Raw genomic sequence first — 16,919 nt, 5'->3', positions numbered from 1 at the left:
TGCAGGGGGGCACCATTTACAGGTCGCTTGCTTCGTTGTACTGGAGTCATTTCCGTGACGGATATCACGTAAGCGAAGTCTTCGTGAATCCCGGAATGCAATACTTTCGTGATAAAATACATAATTGGCCAAGGTCCTTCATTGCTGTAATGCTGTAAATTCGCATCACTGGCGAAAAAAAAAACTTAAAAATAATAAGATAACCCAACATTTTTGGCTACTCATACCCAAATTTGGTTGTAAATAACTCGTACTGTAGACAAACGGCTTAAGAAGGCTATGCATTAGTAGACCGTTCTTTGGATTTCTGCAGCTTTTGAGGGTCCACATCGCATTGTTGCACTTTGGGCCTATCGCGTTGAACAAAGTAAATCGCCAAGCGGGATCGGCGCCCATTGTTGCCACAGATCTTTTCCTGTGGCAAATTCAGACGGTGCAGCACCATTCATCCGGTCAGAACTCTGACGCTTTTCTATCGTGTGTGCTGTTACCTTATATAAGAGGGCGCTGCGCTATTTGCGTCGCACCAATGCACTCCGTGTAACATTTCGCCCTGCCAAATATTCAGTGCAATGGTGCATATCTTTCTGACTTGTTGAGACAAATTAGGCACTCTGTCCAATAACTTGATCAGGCTTATGTAGACAGTTTTTTTCTGCCGCAGTGTACCACAGTGTTACATGTTTACGACAAATTCGCTTAAGGTGACCACTGAAGGCTTGCGTGGTTAAGTATCGCTTGCAGCGACCTCTGAAGGCTTGCGTGTTTAAGTACTCGCGGGTTGCGTCCATGGAATTTGGCGAATAGTCTTATTCACTGTCCTCCTGTGGTGCTCCTGCCAAACAGTGTTCAGTCTTTAAAGTCACGCGGTGATTCGGTTAGCTGCCTTTGGCCGAGGGAGATTTTATAGTGCTGAGGGAGACAGTGGGTGCGTTCCAATTCACCGTTTAGACAGCTTCGTTGCCGTCTTCGCGGACAGTACGCTATGTTAAGCCCCGTTCCATTTCGAACGAAGCAGTTAACGAAGACTGCTTCGAGGAGACAGCACCGAAGTCAGCAACAATGCAGGCTACCTTCCTCTCTAAACTAATAAGTGACGCGAGAGCCACCTTTTTACGTATTAGTGTTAGAACAAAAGCACTTGTTCTTTTCTTGAAATATTTAGTATGATATACTACTGGTGAAGACGAATTTGTTTAATTTTTAAATTACGTAATGTTTGTATTAACAACGGTAATATTAGTTAACGAAATCTGCGGCTTGCGGTTCTCAAGATGTCTGCTACGCGGCTGTCGTCTGCGCTGGTGTCGCGTTTGGGACCACGGCGCCGTTCCAATTTTATTTCTTTAGACGTCTAGTTAAACTGCTTCGTAGGCTGTCTACCAAGCTGTCCGCGAATTGTAATGCAGCCACTGTAGCGAGATTCAGCTACTAATATCTATACATTTGAACGCACTCAGTGCTCTCAGCGTGTTCTGGCCACTGTTTTTCTTGTTAGGAAATTCTAATCTGCAGCAGGAGTTGCCCTTTTGTATTTTGTTACACTTTTGAGGAATGTCCCTTCCGAAAAGTGGCTAAGTTAGAAAGTTCAGAGTTGGTGGAGGTAGTTTTCCACATTTTTTCGCTATTAGCAGGTTTACGTAGCCGACTACCTCGCTTTCACGACCTCTTGCATAAATCTTCGAACGAATAAAGGCTGGTGGTGGTGACGCAACTTTCAACAGCAAAGATGTTCTTGGCCGAAGCTTTCATGGGACGATATGTGGTAACGTGGTAGCAGCGACGTGGCGAGGGCGTCGCCTAGAGAGGAGGAGAGCAATCTCCAAGCACACATCCAACAAGTTCAAGAAACGCTTGAACAAGACGCTTATTATAGGCAAAGCTTTTCTAAACTACTAACTCTTGTGGCAATGTTTGTACTTAATAATATATAATAGTATTTATTAGCTTAACAGAAATCAAGAACACAATCATGTCTACCTAAGCCGCATCCGACTTGTTATGGCAAGTGTTATTGTAAATTTTAGCAGAACATTCTACAACACAGAGTATTGGCCAAGATCAAATAACCATCCCGAAATTTGTGCGAAGCTCGAACGCATGCGCCCTAAAGCTTTTTTTCAGTTTATATTAGGAACCATGCGCAAAATGTCTGGAGCCAAAGTGTTAAGTATTGCTAAAACATAATAACAGCCTGTTCTCTACCCGTACCTTGCGGAACAGCGAGGAATTGCGTAGCCTTACTTCGGTCTCACGTAGGGAGCACAAGTGTAAAATGTTTTAAATTTATTAATCCAAAAGAGTTGCAAGATAACAGTTTCATTCAGGACCGAGGTAAAATCGGGCAACATAAAGGTTTGGAACACATTGTCATCTTTGTCAATACAAACTCGTGTGCACTGGTACTCGGCAAAGGACGTAAAATTAAATTGACTCGGTATATTAAACGTAAAGCACAGTGACCATATACTGTAATACCGTACCTGACCACACTGTAATTAATGAAATGTGCAATGACTTTTCATAACGAAAACGGAATAAATGTTCTTAATTTATGCAACAAAGATGATAAAAAAACGATGTTTTTGACATGTAATCTTTGTGGAAATTCCAAGGAAGGTTGCAATCCAAATACAAACCTAAATACTTGACTGTCGATACATAATTTACAGGAATACAAGAACAAAAAGAGAAGGCCCAAGAGTGTAGAAACAAAGATTGCATAAAGCAACTTTTTCCGAGTGTATATGAAAGAACATTAGCTGCGATTTCTTTGTATTACCATCAATACAATTGGGCGTAAGCTAATCCATAGTTTCATAGCGGCAACTTGAAGTAAATTTGTGGCAGGGAAATAATGAGTGTAAGAAGGAGAATGGTGTCAACGACGTATTCAAATATTGAATATGTTACAGCAGAGGGGGCTTAAAGGGGCCCTAAATAGCCTTCTGAAGGTCGCCATTTCAATCGAGCAATCGCTAGAGTACCCCTTCACGACTATGTATACCAAATATTACACCTCTGCGTAAAGCAGGGGTCGCTCAAACACGCAACAAAGATCCTTTCTTTCTTTCCTTGCTCACGTACCGCTTCCTTGCCGCCACATTGCCGCGCTCTGACATTCGACAGACTGCTTGGGAAGCACCCTGTGACGCACGAAGCTCAAACAGTACGGCTGCGCTATTGGTGGGACCCATTCAATGCTGTAGCCAATCAGCGTTCCCGGCTCTGGGGAAACGCGGTTGCGCGCGGCGCTCCTGCACCGGCGGAACGGTGTATGAACCGGCGGCACGGCGTATTCATCCTGCACCAGTGGCATGGACGAATGTAGATCGTCGCCATCCGTTACACGAGCTTAGCTGAGTTTGTAGATATAGCGCGTCGTTTACTAGGTATGAATAACGCTGAAAAACACCGAGCGTCTCTGCGGGCACAAACGCCCGCTACACGTGCGACCGCGGCAAGCATCTGCCGGCACGGCCGACAAGCAGCCCACTGTGCGATGTACGCACGATACGGCATACACCGCAGCAGCTAAAACTTGCCCCCGCCCGCCAGAGCGGGACTATTGCTGAAAAAAAATACGTGAAAGGGGGTGATAATGCAGTGAAAGATTGCGCGCGGGATCGCCGTCGTCGCGGCCTCGCAAAGCAGTTTCTGGATAACTGCGGCGATGCTAAGCCTTTTTCCAGACCTCGGTGGGACCAGTTCACCGCGACAGTGCCGCATGCCGAAACGCTAGCGAGCCGCTATAGTGGTCGTTATGGTCGTTAGTGAGCATGTTAGCGAGCCCCCTATCTGGCCTTCAAACGCTCGTTTCCGCTATTATAAAACTGACGTGCCGACACGGGCACGGCCGGCGCGAGGAGCCGCTCGATGCAGGCCGGCCACCGACCGACCCCGCTGAGCGGTAGCGGATGTAGTAAACGGAGCTTGGCCGTCATCTACTCAAAAAAGAAGCGTGACGTACCGCCGAGCGGAGCCAGTGGCTCGGCGCATCTCGAACTAACACTGTTTCTCTAAGTGGTCTTGCGTGTGGTCGGTGACGTTATCGCTTCCACAGTGCTTTGGAGGCTCGGTGAAAGAGGAAATGCGCCAGGCCTTGTTGATGGCCCTTTTTAATGAACGATAACTCGGCTAATACTGAACGCTTTTAAACTATTTTTGCGGCAGGACGTTCCTTGAATAGTACTTCAACGATTGCGCACGTAAAATCGCAACCTTCGGAACCCTGTTTAGTGCCCTTTTAAACAACTGTAGACTCAATATAGATCCTTGTGCTACACCTGACTTAATAAAAAAAAACATTTCTTGAAAATTTACCAATCAAAACAAGCTGAGCTCTGTCTAGCAAGAAGATTTCAAGTAGGACTGGAAAGTTGCCCCGAAAACCAACTTTTCGTAGTTTGTTGAGCAGGAGGGTATGACGTGGTGTCGAAAGCTTTACTGACATCGAAAACTGGTCCACATACAAGCACTGACCACTTGGAAGCATTGTTGAGCAATAAGAAAACGTTAGGCATGTTTGAAGCAAGTCATCAATACATAAGTGATGTTTTTCTTGTTCTTCTAATTATAAATTCATGGCTGCTTGATTACTCCGACCGGAAATAAAAAAAAATACGCTGGAAAAAAAGCGCTCGCGGAAACCACTCGGGGTAGAGTTCCAAGTTCAAAATTAACAAAGGGTTCCAGTAGATGACGCGAGCAGTGGAACACGACAAAAATTGATTGACGTGAGCCGGTATCGATCTGCTGGCTGAGAAGTTCTGTGAAGCTTAGCCTCGTGATCAGGGAACGCCAGACAGATTCGCTTTTAACATCAGCGTTGTCGACGTTGTCAGTGAAGGTGGACTATTTCTCTCTATTTTTCAGCTTGCTTAGACTAGCAGCTAACTATAGTTCGTTCGCAATAATTCGGTAGTGACAACTTGGGGGACTTTGTGTTCTTTTATTTTGTGATTCTTGATTTTGTGTTCTTTAAACAATTTAACAATGCAAACTTCGTCTCAAAAATTACTTCAGATAAAATTTCTTGTTTTCACAGAGATAAAGCATTCCACGAAACTACGATGGGTCCTTTTTTTGCAGGCACACTGAAGTCTAATACCAATTTAGCTGATATCGGCATATATCAGTACAGAGATTACACACGTAAAACGCTCAAAATCACCAAGTTGCGAGGAAAAACAAAAATTCAGAAATGCCAAAAATATTGTCATTGAAGGAAAGAACATCAACGAAAATACAACTGTACTCAACCTTTCATATATATGAAATCTAGGGAGCCTTAAAACTTGGAAGATGGTAGAGAACACAAGAAAAGAAAACTTCGAAGAAGGTAGAAACCACGGTTGTTGCCAACGTTTCAGCAAAGAGACTGGCTTTCGTCAGGGCAATCTCTCGCCTGGCAGGCACGCTTTATATAGGGGTAGGTACCCCAGGTGAGAGGAGAGAAGCAAGTGGAAATGAGAAAGCGGATTGGTTTGGGAATACGTAGGGGGTATATTGACGGGGAAAGAAGGTTGTATAGTTTGAGACGCGAAGTCAGTAAGAGCGAAGTCAGCCGGGGGTTGATATTCCGGGAAATTCGTGGAGCGAAAGGATGAGAGGGTGTTTGTACAGAAATGTTCTCAGAAACGCCGGAAGCAGAACAGGCGGTGAGAGGAGTCCTTATCAGGAGCCATCTGCAAGCCTCAGGTCAAAAGAAAAGGTAGAGGAGGGAGAGAATAACTAGGTCCAGGAAGAAAAAAAGAAAAGGAGGAAAAACCAGACACACACACGCACAAAAGAAAAAGCAATAACCGGACAACTGAAATGGCACGCGTCGCCAGCAGCAACAGTCCTGGGAAAGGCCTTTTCTGAAGCTCAAAAACAAAGATAAAGTTACAGGGACGTATGGAGCACAAGACAAAGCGGAGCAAAAAAGACAGAAAAAAAAATAAAATGGAATTCCAGAGAAAAGGTTGGAAGGATGCCTGCGCGTACTAAACTGGAAGCTAAGGAATGAGAACAAAAGGAATTAGGTGACCACATAAGGAGCAGAGGGAGGGTTCATATTCTTTGGATAAGGTACATGCAAGACAGTGCCTAATGCTGTATTCCCTGTGAATATCGCAAGGATTCCAAGTTGCCCCCTAGACGCATTAATTCCAGCAGGTTCCATGGAGTTGAATTTGTGAATTAAGTAGGATTCTCGGTATTTTCTGTCCCTAGGAGACTTAAAGTTTGACTGAAGTATATACAAATTAAGTTCATCAAAATTGTGGCCTGGTTGGTTAAAATGCTGTGCTACAGCTATGAAGGATTGGCTAAGAGTCCCGGTGACCGTTAAGACGTAGGCTCATAGGTTGATTCGTTTCGCCTATATACTGCTTGTGGCACATTGAGCATTCTAACATATACAGAATGTTGGAGGAAGTGCACGTAAAACGTTTTTTAATCTTGTGAACATAATTACTGGGTGTGCTTTTTACAATGCAGTCTGTCTGCAGGTGCCAGCAAGTCTTGCATCTGGGACGGGAGCAGCTGGCTATGACTGGTTGCTTTGAAGTTTGTGCGTGTGGGCGGGCGTGCGGGCGTGCGGGCGGGCGTATGTGTGCGTGTGTGTGTGTGTGTGTGTGTGTGGCTGGGTGTGTGTGTGTGTGTGTGTGGGTGCACGTGCGTGTGTGCGCGTGTGTGTGTGTATGTTACAAATTTTGTTTTGAACTTGTTTGTAAAAATTTTATTGGTGCCGTGCCAATCCAATAACGTCATTCCGGCGCTCAAATTATGGCATCCAAACAATAGATAATCTTCTTTAAGATTAAGATTCTTCTTTAACACATATCCCTCCGTGAACGAACATGTGCACATAAGCAAAACGGTGCATAATTGGAAAAAGGCAATGCAAGAGTGTTCATCTATAACACTCCGGCTGCCGTTAATTTAGCGTACTGAAACGTTACTGTTGCTACTGATGGTGTGATTTATTCCTTCTGTTTATTACGCAGAATTACCAATGCTCATGTGCTAATAAATGTATCAGAAATGTCGTTATTATTATTGTTGGGATTCAGATCTGTCGTGTTCATTGACACTACATTTGTACGCGGGTGTCCTTTGTGTACACACGAGGCGTTGGCCCCGTTAGGAGCAGTTTAGATCCCCTTTTGCCTTGCCTCCAGGGCAAAGTGCTCCCGGTACTTCTGTCCAAATAAATATTTTATTTTTGTTGATTACTTTAGAAATGCGCACTATTTTATTAGAGCGCAAGAACGGCACAGAAGCGCGGTGCCGTCAGTATACAAATATATTCCCGAAATATCCCAGTGACCGATAAGCTTCCTCTCGTGCCGGGGCACCCCTGCACAGTGGCATTTTTCTCATATGCCGTATGTGTAGTCCCTGAGTGATGTTTATGTGATTGTTCTTTTTCTGCTTCATTGTACTCCAAATCTAGGCGGGTATTGTCGTCGGCATTGAGGCTTATACACAAGGAATGCTCAAGTCCGCCGACGCGATCTTGAATGGTTTAACAGGGTAAGGCTTCTAAAGCGCTCTACTTGCTTGCGTGCGATTGACTATGCTTAATGAAGTACGCGCAGTATTCACGAAACTGCTCTGGAACTCTGGAAGCAGACGAGGTAAGGATGTGGTATCCACCTACTACAGCGTGTATGTACGTATAAATATATATATATATATATATATATATATATATATATATATATATATATATATATATATATATATATATATATATATATATATATATATATATATATATATATATATATATATATATATATATATATATATATATATATATATATGTATATATATATATATATATATATATATATGTATATATATGTCTATATATATGTATATGTATATATATATGTATATGTATATATATATAAAGCGAATCAGAATTGGAAATGAGGGGCTCGTTGACTTAAGAGAGAAAGAATGTGGAGAGAGCAAATGCCCGCTGGGTGGGATCCGAACCGGGTGGGATACCACCCCTAAACGCAGGAAACAAAAATACCTTAACGTAAATACCCCAGAAAGTGGAAGGAAAAATAGCCCCGCCGGCAGCGTAGTAATCATCGCACCAGACGCGTATTCTTCAGGTCGTGGGTTCGTTGACTCCTTATGGATTGTAAACTACCCACTACTGTATACTAACCTCAACTTGTAGCAAAGAAGACATCTCTGTTTCTGATGGCCACAACGCAAAGTCGTGCTGCAGTATTCTAGGATCAAGTTTCTAGTGTCAGGTGACATCAAATGTCCGGCCGCCTTTCAACAAACAGGGTCAACAAACCTGCAATGCTATCGAATTCATTTACTTTAATTTTTGAACACCAGTGATTAGGTCTGGAGTTTTATAAAACCTGCCTTGTCTTGACATTGAGGAGCCCCGCTTCCATGTGGAAGAAAACAAAACTAAAGCCGTTCCACTCAATGTGAAAGCTGCCGGAAGTGCAGAGCAGTGATTCGCCATAATGGGCCGAGGCGCTGTTATCCGCTCACTGCTACCACCCAACGCATTTCAAATTTCCCGCCTTCGCAGTGCTCGCGCGCCCACTGCCTGAAACTGCGCCAGTGGCCGTTTTGTTCTTTGGGTGCTTGCTTTTAATCCCGCACGTGCCGGCGTTAAACTGTCACTTTCTTTCTCTTACTGTCGTAAAAATCAACCAAACCAGCGTTCCTAACTAAATGAACACGGGCGCTGGCGGTTAATTACGTATACTTTGCCTCAAACGTGCCTTTGCGCTAAACAACGGGGAGATGTATGACGAGCGCCAGTGGTTCACAGGTTTCGAACGCTTATGACTATATAAACCGCTTGGCTTTCAAAGCGTCTGTTGGACGCCGCTATGACGGTATGATGTATGGCTCCACTTGGGTCCAGCGGGCGAGTTACGACGACAAGGATAACCCCTAAAGTGCCCTGCACTTCAAAAACATTTTCCGCAATGGAGCAGCTATACATACTCCAGGTAGAAGTCTTGTAAAGGCCTAGGAAGACAGTTTTAAGTCGGCTTGAATGCTGCGCTTCATTTCATTCCTGGAAGGAAATTTTTTACATGCGATGACGGTCTTTCTTTGGCTGCTTAAAAGCTCGAATTTCGGTCTGTCTGTCTATCTGCCTGTCTGTCTCTCAATGTAACCTTCCAGCCAAAAGTTAAATACTGCAACTAGAGGCCTATACAGGTAAAACGTTTCCAAACCGCGAAGTCTGGAAACGCACTCGTGGCTTTTCAACATTATTCTGCAACAAGAAAATATTCGACATGTTTGAGGCAAAACATCAATACGTCAACGGTATTTGCAGCATTTTTAGAATTTGCTATTCACCCCCCCCCTTCCCCCCCTCCCCCCCCCCCCCAAAAAAAAGAACCACGTGGCCCAAAAATACAAAGGGAGCGTGAGAAGACGGAGGAGGCCGCTATCGCCCTCGCCCTAGTAGTCTTCCACACCCAGAGTCGTCCTTTCGGACTCTCAATCGGCGATTCGCAACTTCTTCGCAGGAATACTCTCCCCACTCGCCCTCAAAATCCTCTCCCGCAGAACAGCATCCCACCCCGTGGCTCCGCTGTGGACCCCGGCCCACACGGGAACAGAAGCCAATGAAGCGGCCCACCGTACAGCTCGAGCTCTTGTCACCCGAGCAGGCCCTTCTTTCGGTTCTACCAACGGCACCCCCTGCTTCCGTGACGCTCTAGTCTCGTACCGGGACATTACCCAGCACTTCCGCATCCTGCGCTGTATGTACCCTCCCCCACACCCTTCCCTAACCCACGAAGCCGCTCGCCACTGACGGCTACTTCAAACCCACACAACCCCCTGCCGAACTATCCTTCACCGCATCCACCCCAATCTCTACCCTTCGCCTCTTTGCCCTCGAAGTCTCGAGCCGGATACCCGCTACCATTCCCTCTGCGAGTGTCCCCACGACCCATTTCTCCCCTTTTCCTTTCCCCTTACACTGGGAGCAGGCCCAGGAGCTCCGACCCGGAAGGGCAGTTGGCAGGAACCAACCGGGCCGCGCAGGTCGCGGAGAACATCACATCCTCCACCATCCCTCTCCACTAGACCCAGTTTGCAAATAAAGTGTTTATCCTGCTCCTCAAGTTCTACAGTAACGAAACGTTCCATGAGATGGCGTGCGAGCAGTGGAACGCGCGAAATTTGAATTGACTTTATCAAACCTCCTCCGTGTTTATCGTGGGTGGAACGAAACGGGTGGGGAAGAGCGTGAGACGTTTGCGGGGGAGATTAGAGAGTTTACGTGGTAGGTGCCGCAGAAGACTATCGTCTTTCAACGACATTTGTAGCGAAATGAGCAGATATGCTGCCAATTTTAAAACTCTGTTTTCAAATCAATTACCCTGTTTATTACATGAGCTGTCGATCATTTTGTGTGTCCTCTGACTGTCTTCCCTCCCACCGAGCTAACTAAAGCGTTTACCTTAATATGCAGATATATCGCTTCATTTATGACCCGTATTCAGTGCCGCTTGGCGGCGCTCTCCTTCGTAGCTGCACTGGGCACACACACATATATAAGATCCAGGCAATACTACGCGCGAGGCTTGGGAAGGCGCTGGCATCGCAGATGAATCCACGACGTCGCACTTAGGTGTCGGCTCGGGTAAGGACTCTTTGAGGCTTACAAAAAAAATCCCGCAGCATCTCCACTGACGTGAAACCTGAGGAGGCGCGAAGCACGCAGTGTGCGCCGGTATTTCCCACAGCAAAATCGCCTCTAATGGGCAATTAGAGACAGAAAACGATTTTGTCTAAATTATGTACGTATGTACGTTTATTATATACCATCAGCAATCGCGTACCCAATCCCAGTCAATATGCATAACGTATTTCTTGGGTTCTTCTTCCTCGTCCTAATGTTACTGGTTTTGATGAGGCTCCCGCGCTTCCAAGTCGGCGATCGTGCCGAGTTAGGTAAAGCTATAGACGGTATTCGTTGAAAAGTTTAGCGGTCAATTTCTTCGCTTGGCAACACCGGAAATGGCCACAGACATGGCCGATGCGCCAAGGACACGGCGCAGCCTGGGCCACTGCGGCTGCACGCCGAAGAAAAAAAAAGACACCGGCGTGCGTCATCTGCGCCGTTCCAACCCGATTCTAAACTGTGGCGCCAACAGAGATGTTATTAATCGCACTCACAGTGAACTCGACGCAATACGTTGTGTTCGGCAAAGTGTTTGTAACGTGAAACACAGCCATGTGTTTCACAGTCGTGCTTAGCACGGACAAGTGCCTCCATCCCGCGGAGCCCGACGTAACGAGTGACGGCGCACGGAGGAGAAGAGGGGTGCCTGATCTGCGGGCCGTGCCCACAGCCTAGCAACGGACGCTTGGCCACAGATATGGCGGCGCACACTTGGTTGCCTGCATGCATTCCACGCAATTGAATACCGACGATACAGCTTTGCTGTAAACGTTTCGTGTCTTTGAAGTACGAAGCGCTTTAGCGCGAGGCGTTGGAAAACGAGTGTCCCGGTGTGTCCTTTAAATACGCGTTACGTTCTAGCGCGAGGCGTTGTAAGACGAGTGTCCAAGTGTTTTATACCGTGACCACACGTGACGTCGACAGGAGACGCCGACAGCCCGAGAGCCTAAGGTGCTTCGCCCTTAAAAAGGCGTCAGCCATCACGTCGTCATGGTGTAGTGGCGGTGACGAGTCAGTTTTTAAGCGGCGCTTATTACTCCAGGTAATTCAGGGAAAACGCCTCGTTCCGTCCATCTGACCTTCAAGCTCAGCCAAGGTCAAGCCATCGGCCTGTGCGCTACCGTATTGAAAGCGTCTAATCGCTCGTTCGTTCCAATGGGTAGGGCGCGAGAGGGGAAAATAGGAAAAAAAAGTAAGAGTGTGTGTCATTGGAACAAAATTTGCTCATGCCTTTCGCGCAAATTTTGTATTCCCTCATGTCGAGTGATAAAAGCTTCGCTGTTCATCCAGCTGGTTGGAATACCTTTTAATTGTTTATCGTGTGTTCTTTTTCTTTCGTTGTGTTGCGCGCTTTATTTCGGCGATGAATCGCCTGGGAGCAAGCAGACTGCAAAAATTTGCCATCCCTTCCTTAAGAAAGTTGAGAGAAGGGTGCAAGCTAAAAGTGAGTCCAATCGATCATCAAATCGTCTAAGACCCTAATCGCAAACGAAGAATAAACACGTGCGACGGTTTTTGGCGCACTCAGTAAACGCCTGTCCGAATGAACTAAATGTACACTGATACGTGGTTTTCTATTCCAATCGAAAACCACGATTCTACGAAAACCACTAACACCACGAGGGCAGAAACCTGAAGGCCCACTTAAAGGTTTCCACTTATTGAGTATGACCGAGCGAGCAATGGAACGGAAGATGACAAGTGCAACGTTAAGGGACAAGAAGAGAGCGGAGTGGGCCAGGGAACAAACGCGTGTTAAGGACATACTAGTAGAAATTAATAAGAAGAAATGGGAGTGGGCAGGGCATGTAATGCGAAGGCAAGATAACGGTTGGTCATTAGGGGGACAGAGTGGATCCCTAGAGAAGGCAAGCGTTGCAGGGGGCGGCAGAAAGTTAGATTGGCAGATGAGATCAAGAAGTTTGCGGGGATAAATTGGCCGCAGTCAGCACAGGACAGGGATAATTGGAGATTATGGGAGAGGCCCTTGCCCTGCAGTGGGCGTAGACAGGCTGGCGATGATGATGATGACGTGGTTTTCGAGATGAAGGCATACTAATGTACTCCTTCTTCACGATCGATGCATCTATTATCTTATCTAGAACCGTTCCTTTTTTGTTATTTTCAAGTGACTGTTTTGACACAATGGAAGCTCGGTTTCGCTCATGCGCCGTGTGTTCAGAGATCCTATCGGAGTTTTTCAGTCGAGCACCGATCTATGTGGAATGCTTTTGTTTTTTGACAGGGCGTCATCGGCCCCACTAAGAAAGATTTAGCTTTAAAAAGTCCGGAAGGTTTGGAATGTTTTACGTGGGATTATGCAGGGACGTTTGCTCTTTTTTTAATAACGCCAAGCGGCTCTTTCTCTGCGAACTCGTGCTACACCGAGAGCACTTGTCGAATGCTCGAGGATGTCTTTTCGTTGAGCATCTTCTTGCTGTCGCAGGTGGCCTATTAGCACATTCGCCCACGAGCCGCTGTACATTGCCAGCCTGGAGACCATGTGTAAGTTAATGCTCTCGCATGCGTGCTCGCTGGTGTTGACTCACTGCGCTGCTGCAATAAAATCCCCGCAATTTTATGCGCCAAGTGAAGATTTCATCGTGTTCACTCACTGAGGAAGAAATATGGCCCCGAACGGTTTGCAGTAAAAGCTCGTTAATTCGGATTTCTAAGGACCGGAAAAAATGTCCGAATTAACCGAATGTCCGTATTGTCGAATGGTCGAAATAAACACAATAAATGCAAGTTTTTTTTCTACATACCTTTATTTTACGAAGTAATCGCGTATGCTTGTCTGCTTTCGAGCAGAAATTCGCGCGGACACAATTTTTCTGAGCCCTTCAAGGTGCTCAGCAACGGGAACAAAGCCACAAAATGGCACCGATGGCACCGCCAAACCTACACGCGAAGAAAGGACGTTCAACCAGTCTCAATTCAAGCCAAGTCGATAATTGATGTCCATGGCGATGCTGCGTTTGAGCTTCACTTTTGTTCCGAATTGTTCTTTTTTTTGTTTTTGAGCCTCGCCAGCGGCCTGAAAGTCGCCGAATTATCCGATTTGCGGTCAAATCTGTCCGAAATAACGAGCGCCCTGTCTCATAGAGTGATGCGTATATTTACAGGGACCAGATGACGTGTCCGAATTAACGAGAGTCGAATTAACGCGCTTTTACTGCACCTCTTTTATGTGCGTTGCCATGGGAGTTCTGAATAGTTCCTGGGCAGTGTAGAACTGCTCCTTCTATAAACAGTATATTGGCAAATAAAATACCGAGCTGCCCTGAAGCAGTTCCGAGCAGTTCCTGAGCAGTCCATAACTGCTGTCGGAATAGAAATAAAAATTTTAACGTAAATTGATTAATTTTTCAGTGAATAAAACATCGTTTGCATCCGGACAAGCGCTGGGGAGACTATAAAAGACGAAATCTTTCGACTAAAACTCGTATTTTGTCTTCATGGCTCCTTTAAAGGAATTAGTGAACGAGACGTTTGTATCGGTAAAGCATGTCCGAAATACTTAGTCAGGTAGCAATGTTCATTCTAGTCAACATTTTTGTGCAAAAATAAAAAAATTGGCATATTTGAGGCAAGGCAGCAATACATAAGTGATATTTGCATTGTTGGTTTGATTAAAATAAATGACGGCTTGATATTTCTACAGTAAATAAAACTGCACCCTGAAAAAAGGTTTTGATCCAAAAATACAAAAAGCTCTCGCGTCGCCCTCTTTGGTCGTCATTCCAAGAAGTCCAACAGTGCGAAAAGGTTCCATTGCATGGGCTGAGCTGTGGAACGCGGAAAAACTGGATTAACACAAGCGGAAGGACGTGACAGGTGGTGAGGGAGAGAGAAGAAGCATTTACGGGACAGAGACAATCGTCTTTCAACGAGATTTGCGGCGAAGTAAGGAGATACGCGACCAATGTTTTTCGGGATAGCGCCCTAGGAGTGAAAAGGAGACCTCGAACGCTACGGGCGTTCGGGGATCCTAGCTAAATCCTAGCCACTAGAAGGTGCTGCTTGTATTCACAGCTTTTTTTGGTTGTTGTTGTTGTTGTTCAGGGACTGAGTCCTACCCATTATCTATACGAACGATGGCTGCGGGACCTACCCTAACCGCTATGGCTTGCCGGGGTACGAATCAGGTAGCCAGTTAAATAACAAGTATGATATTGCTAGTATACAGTACACGGCAATTTTATAAGGGCGATATCCCGAGTATCCAGAGGCCTGTACCCTTAATACTATGCGTATACTACCATTTCTAATACTAATTCTGTTTTAATAATTGTGTACCTACCAAGGAAAATAACAGCTGGCAATCCAAATTGGTTCTTCGGGCATAATTTAAACACTAACAGCACCGATCATTTGTATTTATAGTTAAAAATCTACAAATTGGTGTTAATTAGAGCTGTTGCCTTACCGTTATGCTACGCTGAAAGCGCCGTCTGTAATTCTACGGCGCCAATTTTTTTGCGTACGTTGAGGAAACGACCATTCAAGATCATGGAAGTCAGGTGTAAAACGTCACGGCTGATAAGCAGAAGAAGACGTGGACTTGGGCTGCGCACGTAATGAGAAATGATAAGCAGAGGACGCTATCACGGTAACCGAGTGGCCAGCGTCAAGAGACGGGACTAAGGCCGTCGTCTGTTTGGGTGGATGAAAGCGGAAAATTCGGAGGCAAAGAATGGGCTGTAGGGCATTGCTAGAGAGGAACGGGTAGATGAACATTGGGGACGCCTTCGTCCTGTAGTATACGGGCAGGCTGATGTTAATAAAACCAGCTTGCCGCCACTATGTAGTTTTATAAGCATCTCACTCTTGCTCGCAGATGTGCCGTACGCCGTGTTCGCATGGGCTTACATGGGCTCCAACAGCTCACTGTGAGTGTTTCTCGCCGGGAGGCTTTCGTATTTTAGGTTTTTTATTTATGTATTTATTTATTAGAAGTACCTACATCGCCCATTGTGGCAGATCTGCAGACATAAAGAAAGATTTGTAGACGTGGTGTTATGTCGCCTAAGAATTGAGCACACGCGCTTGACCCACAACTTCCTATTGCTGGGAGAAGACCCTCCAGAATGTGAGCAATGTGGGAAGCGCCTTACAGTAATACACATACTTATCGAGTGTCCTAGTTACGAAAACAAGCGTCGTGAATTTTTCTCCCACTTTTACAAATTTCAAGTTCCACTGCACCCTGCTTTACTGCTTGGCGATGAACCCCTGGTTCCCTTGGAAAAGGTTTTAAAATTTTTGAGTGCCATCAAGCTTTTAGAGAAACTTTGATTTTACCATGTTACGTCATTTTTACTTGAGCGGTTTTTAAATTTTTGAGTGCACTCAAGCTTTTACAGAAACTTTGAATTTACCACTTTACATGATTTTTACATGAGCCTCTTACCGTAGTGTGTTCAAAATATTTACCTTGTGTCTGGCACATTATAGCCAAATTTGGCTGCTGCGCCAATAAAATTCAAATTCATTCATCGCCCATTGGGCATTGTTGTAGGGGGGAGGGGTTAAAGTAGAAAATAGAATACAACGAACAAATTATAACCAAACTAAAATCATACATGACATTGTACCAGAAAAATCTAAGCACTTACAGCACAATATTGTAACAAAAGTAAAAAAACACAGGAGTGCAGCGAAAGCAGTAATTATACATATCCAAAATAAACAACCAAATGAAGTGCGACTCCACCTCAGCGACTCCATCTCAACCTGTCACCATTGTCATGGCTGGCGCTCTTCGCCTTTGTTGGCCAACCGCCGTAATACCTTGGGTCATCATCATCATCATCATCACTGCGAGTGTGGTATAGTCCCCATAAATTTTGGCTATTCTGCCGTCCCAGCCAGTTTTGCATTACGACGGTGTGTCACCGCAGTGATGAAAGCGTGCGAAAAACAGCAAGCGGCTCGGCCGTGGCACCCTCTTCGCGAAACACGCAGCGCACTCAACGCGTTTGCCATTGAGGCATATTTAAGAATCAAATCGCCGTTCTACCAATTTTTAGTAGTGATAATTTGTTTACTTACTTTCGTTGCTAAATAATTTTTTTCTGGCCAATAAAAGTAAAAAAAAAACAGTGTCGCCTGCTTGCACGCCGCTTATAGCTGTAGTCGTATGCACTCTGGTGGGCAGGCGATCAAAGGCGTCAACAGTGCTGTTCGCACTTTAAAACCGTAAAAAGATGCAATGAAATATTATTGCCAG

At 45.4% G+C, this 16,919-nt stretch overlaps 1 protein-coding gene across 1 annotated transcript in view; it reads left to right on the top strand.

Annotated features, from left to right (window-relative positions):
- Window positions 1-16,919, top strand: part of LOC144139760 (uncharacterized) — a 119,600-nt gene that overhangs the window by 71,425 nt on the left and 31,256 nt on the right. Inside the window, exons 10-12 of the mRNA XM_077672023.1 lie at window positions 7,442-7,521; window positions 13,134-13,192; window positions 15,528-15,579. Of these exons, the coding sequence (XP_077528149.1) occupies window positions 7,442-7,521; window positions 13,134-13,192; window positions 15,528-15,579 (191 nt within the window). The remainder of the gene's footprint in view (window positions 1-7,441; window positions 7,522-13,133; window positions 13,193-15,527; window positions 15,580-16,919) is intronic.

This window comes from Haemaphysalis longicornis, unplaced genomic scaffold, assembly GCF_048455015.1.
Source record: "Haemaphysalis longicornis isolate Haplotype H1 unplaced genomic scaffold, Haemaphysalis longicornis Haplotype H1 scaffold_5, whole genome shotgun sequence".
Lineage (NCBI taxonomy): Eukaryota > Metazoa > Arthropoda > Arachnida > Ixodida > Ixodidae > Haemaphysalis > Haemaphysalis longicornis.
The sequence above is the reverse complement of the archived record's forward strand: the minus strand, read 5'-3'. Positions and strand labels throughout refer to the sequence as shown.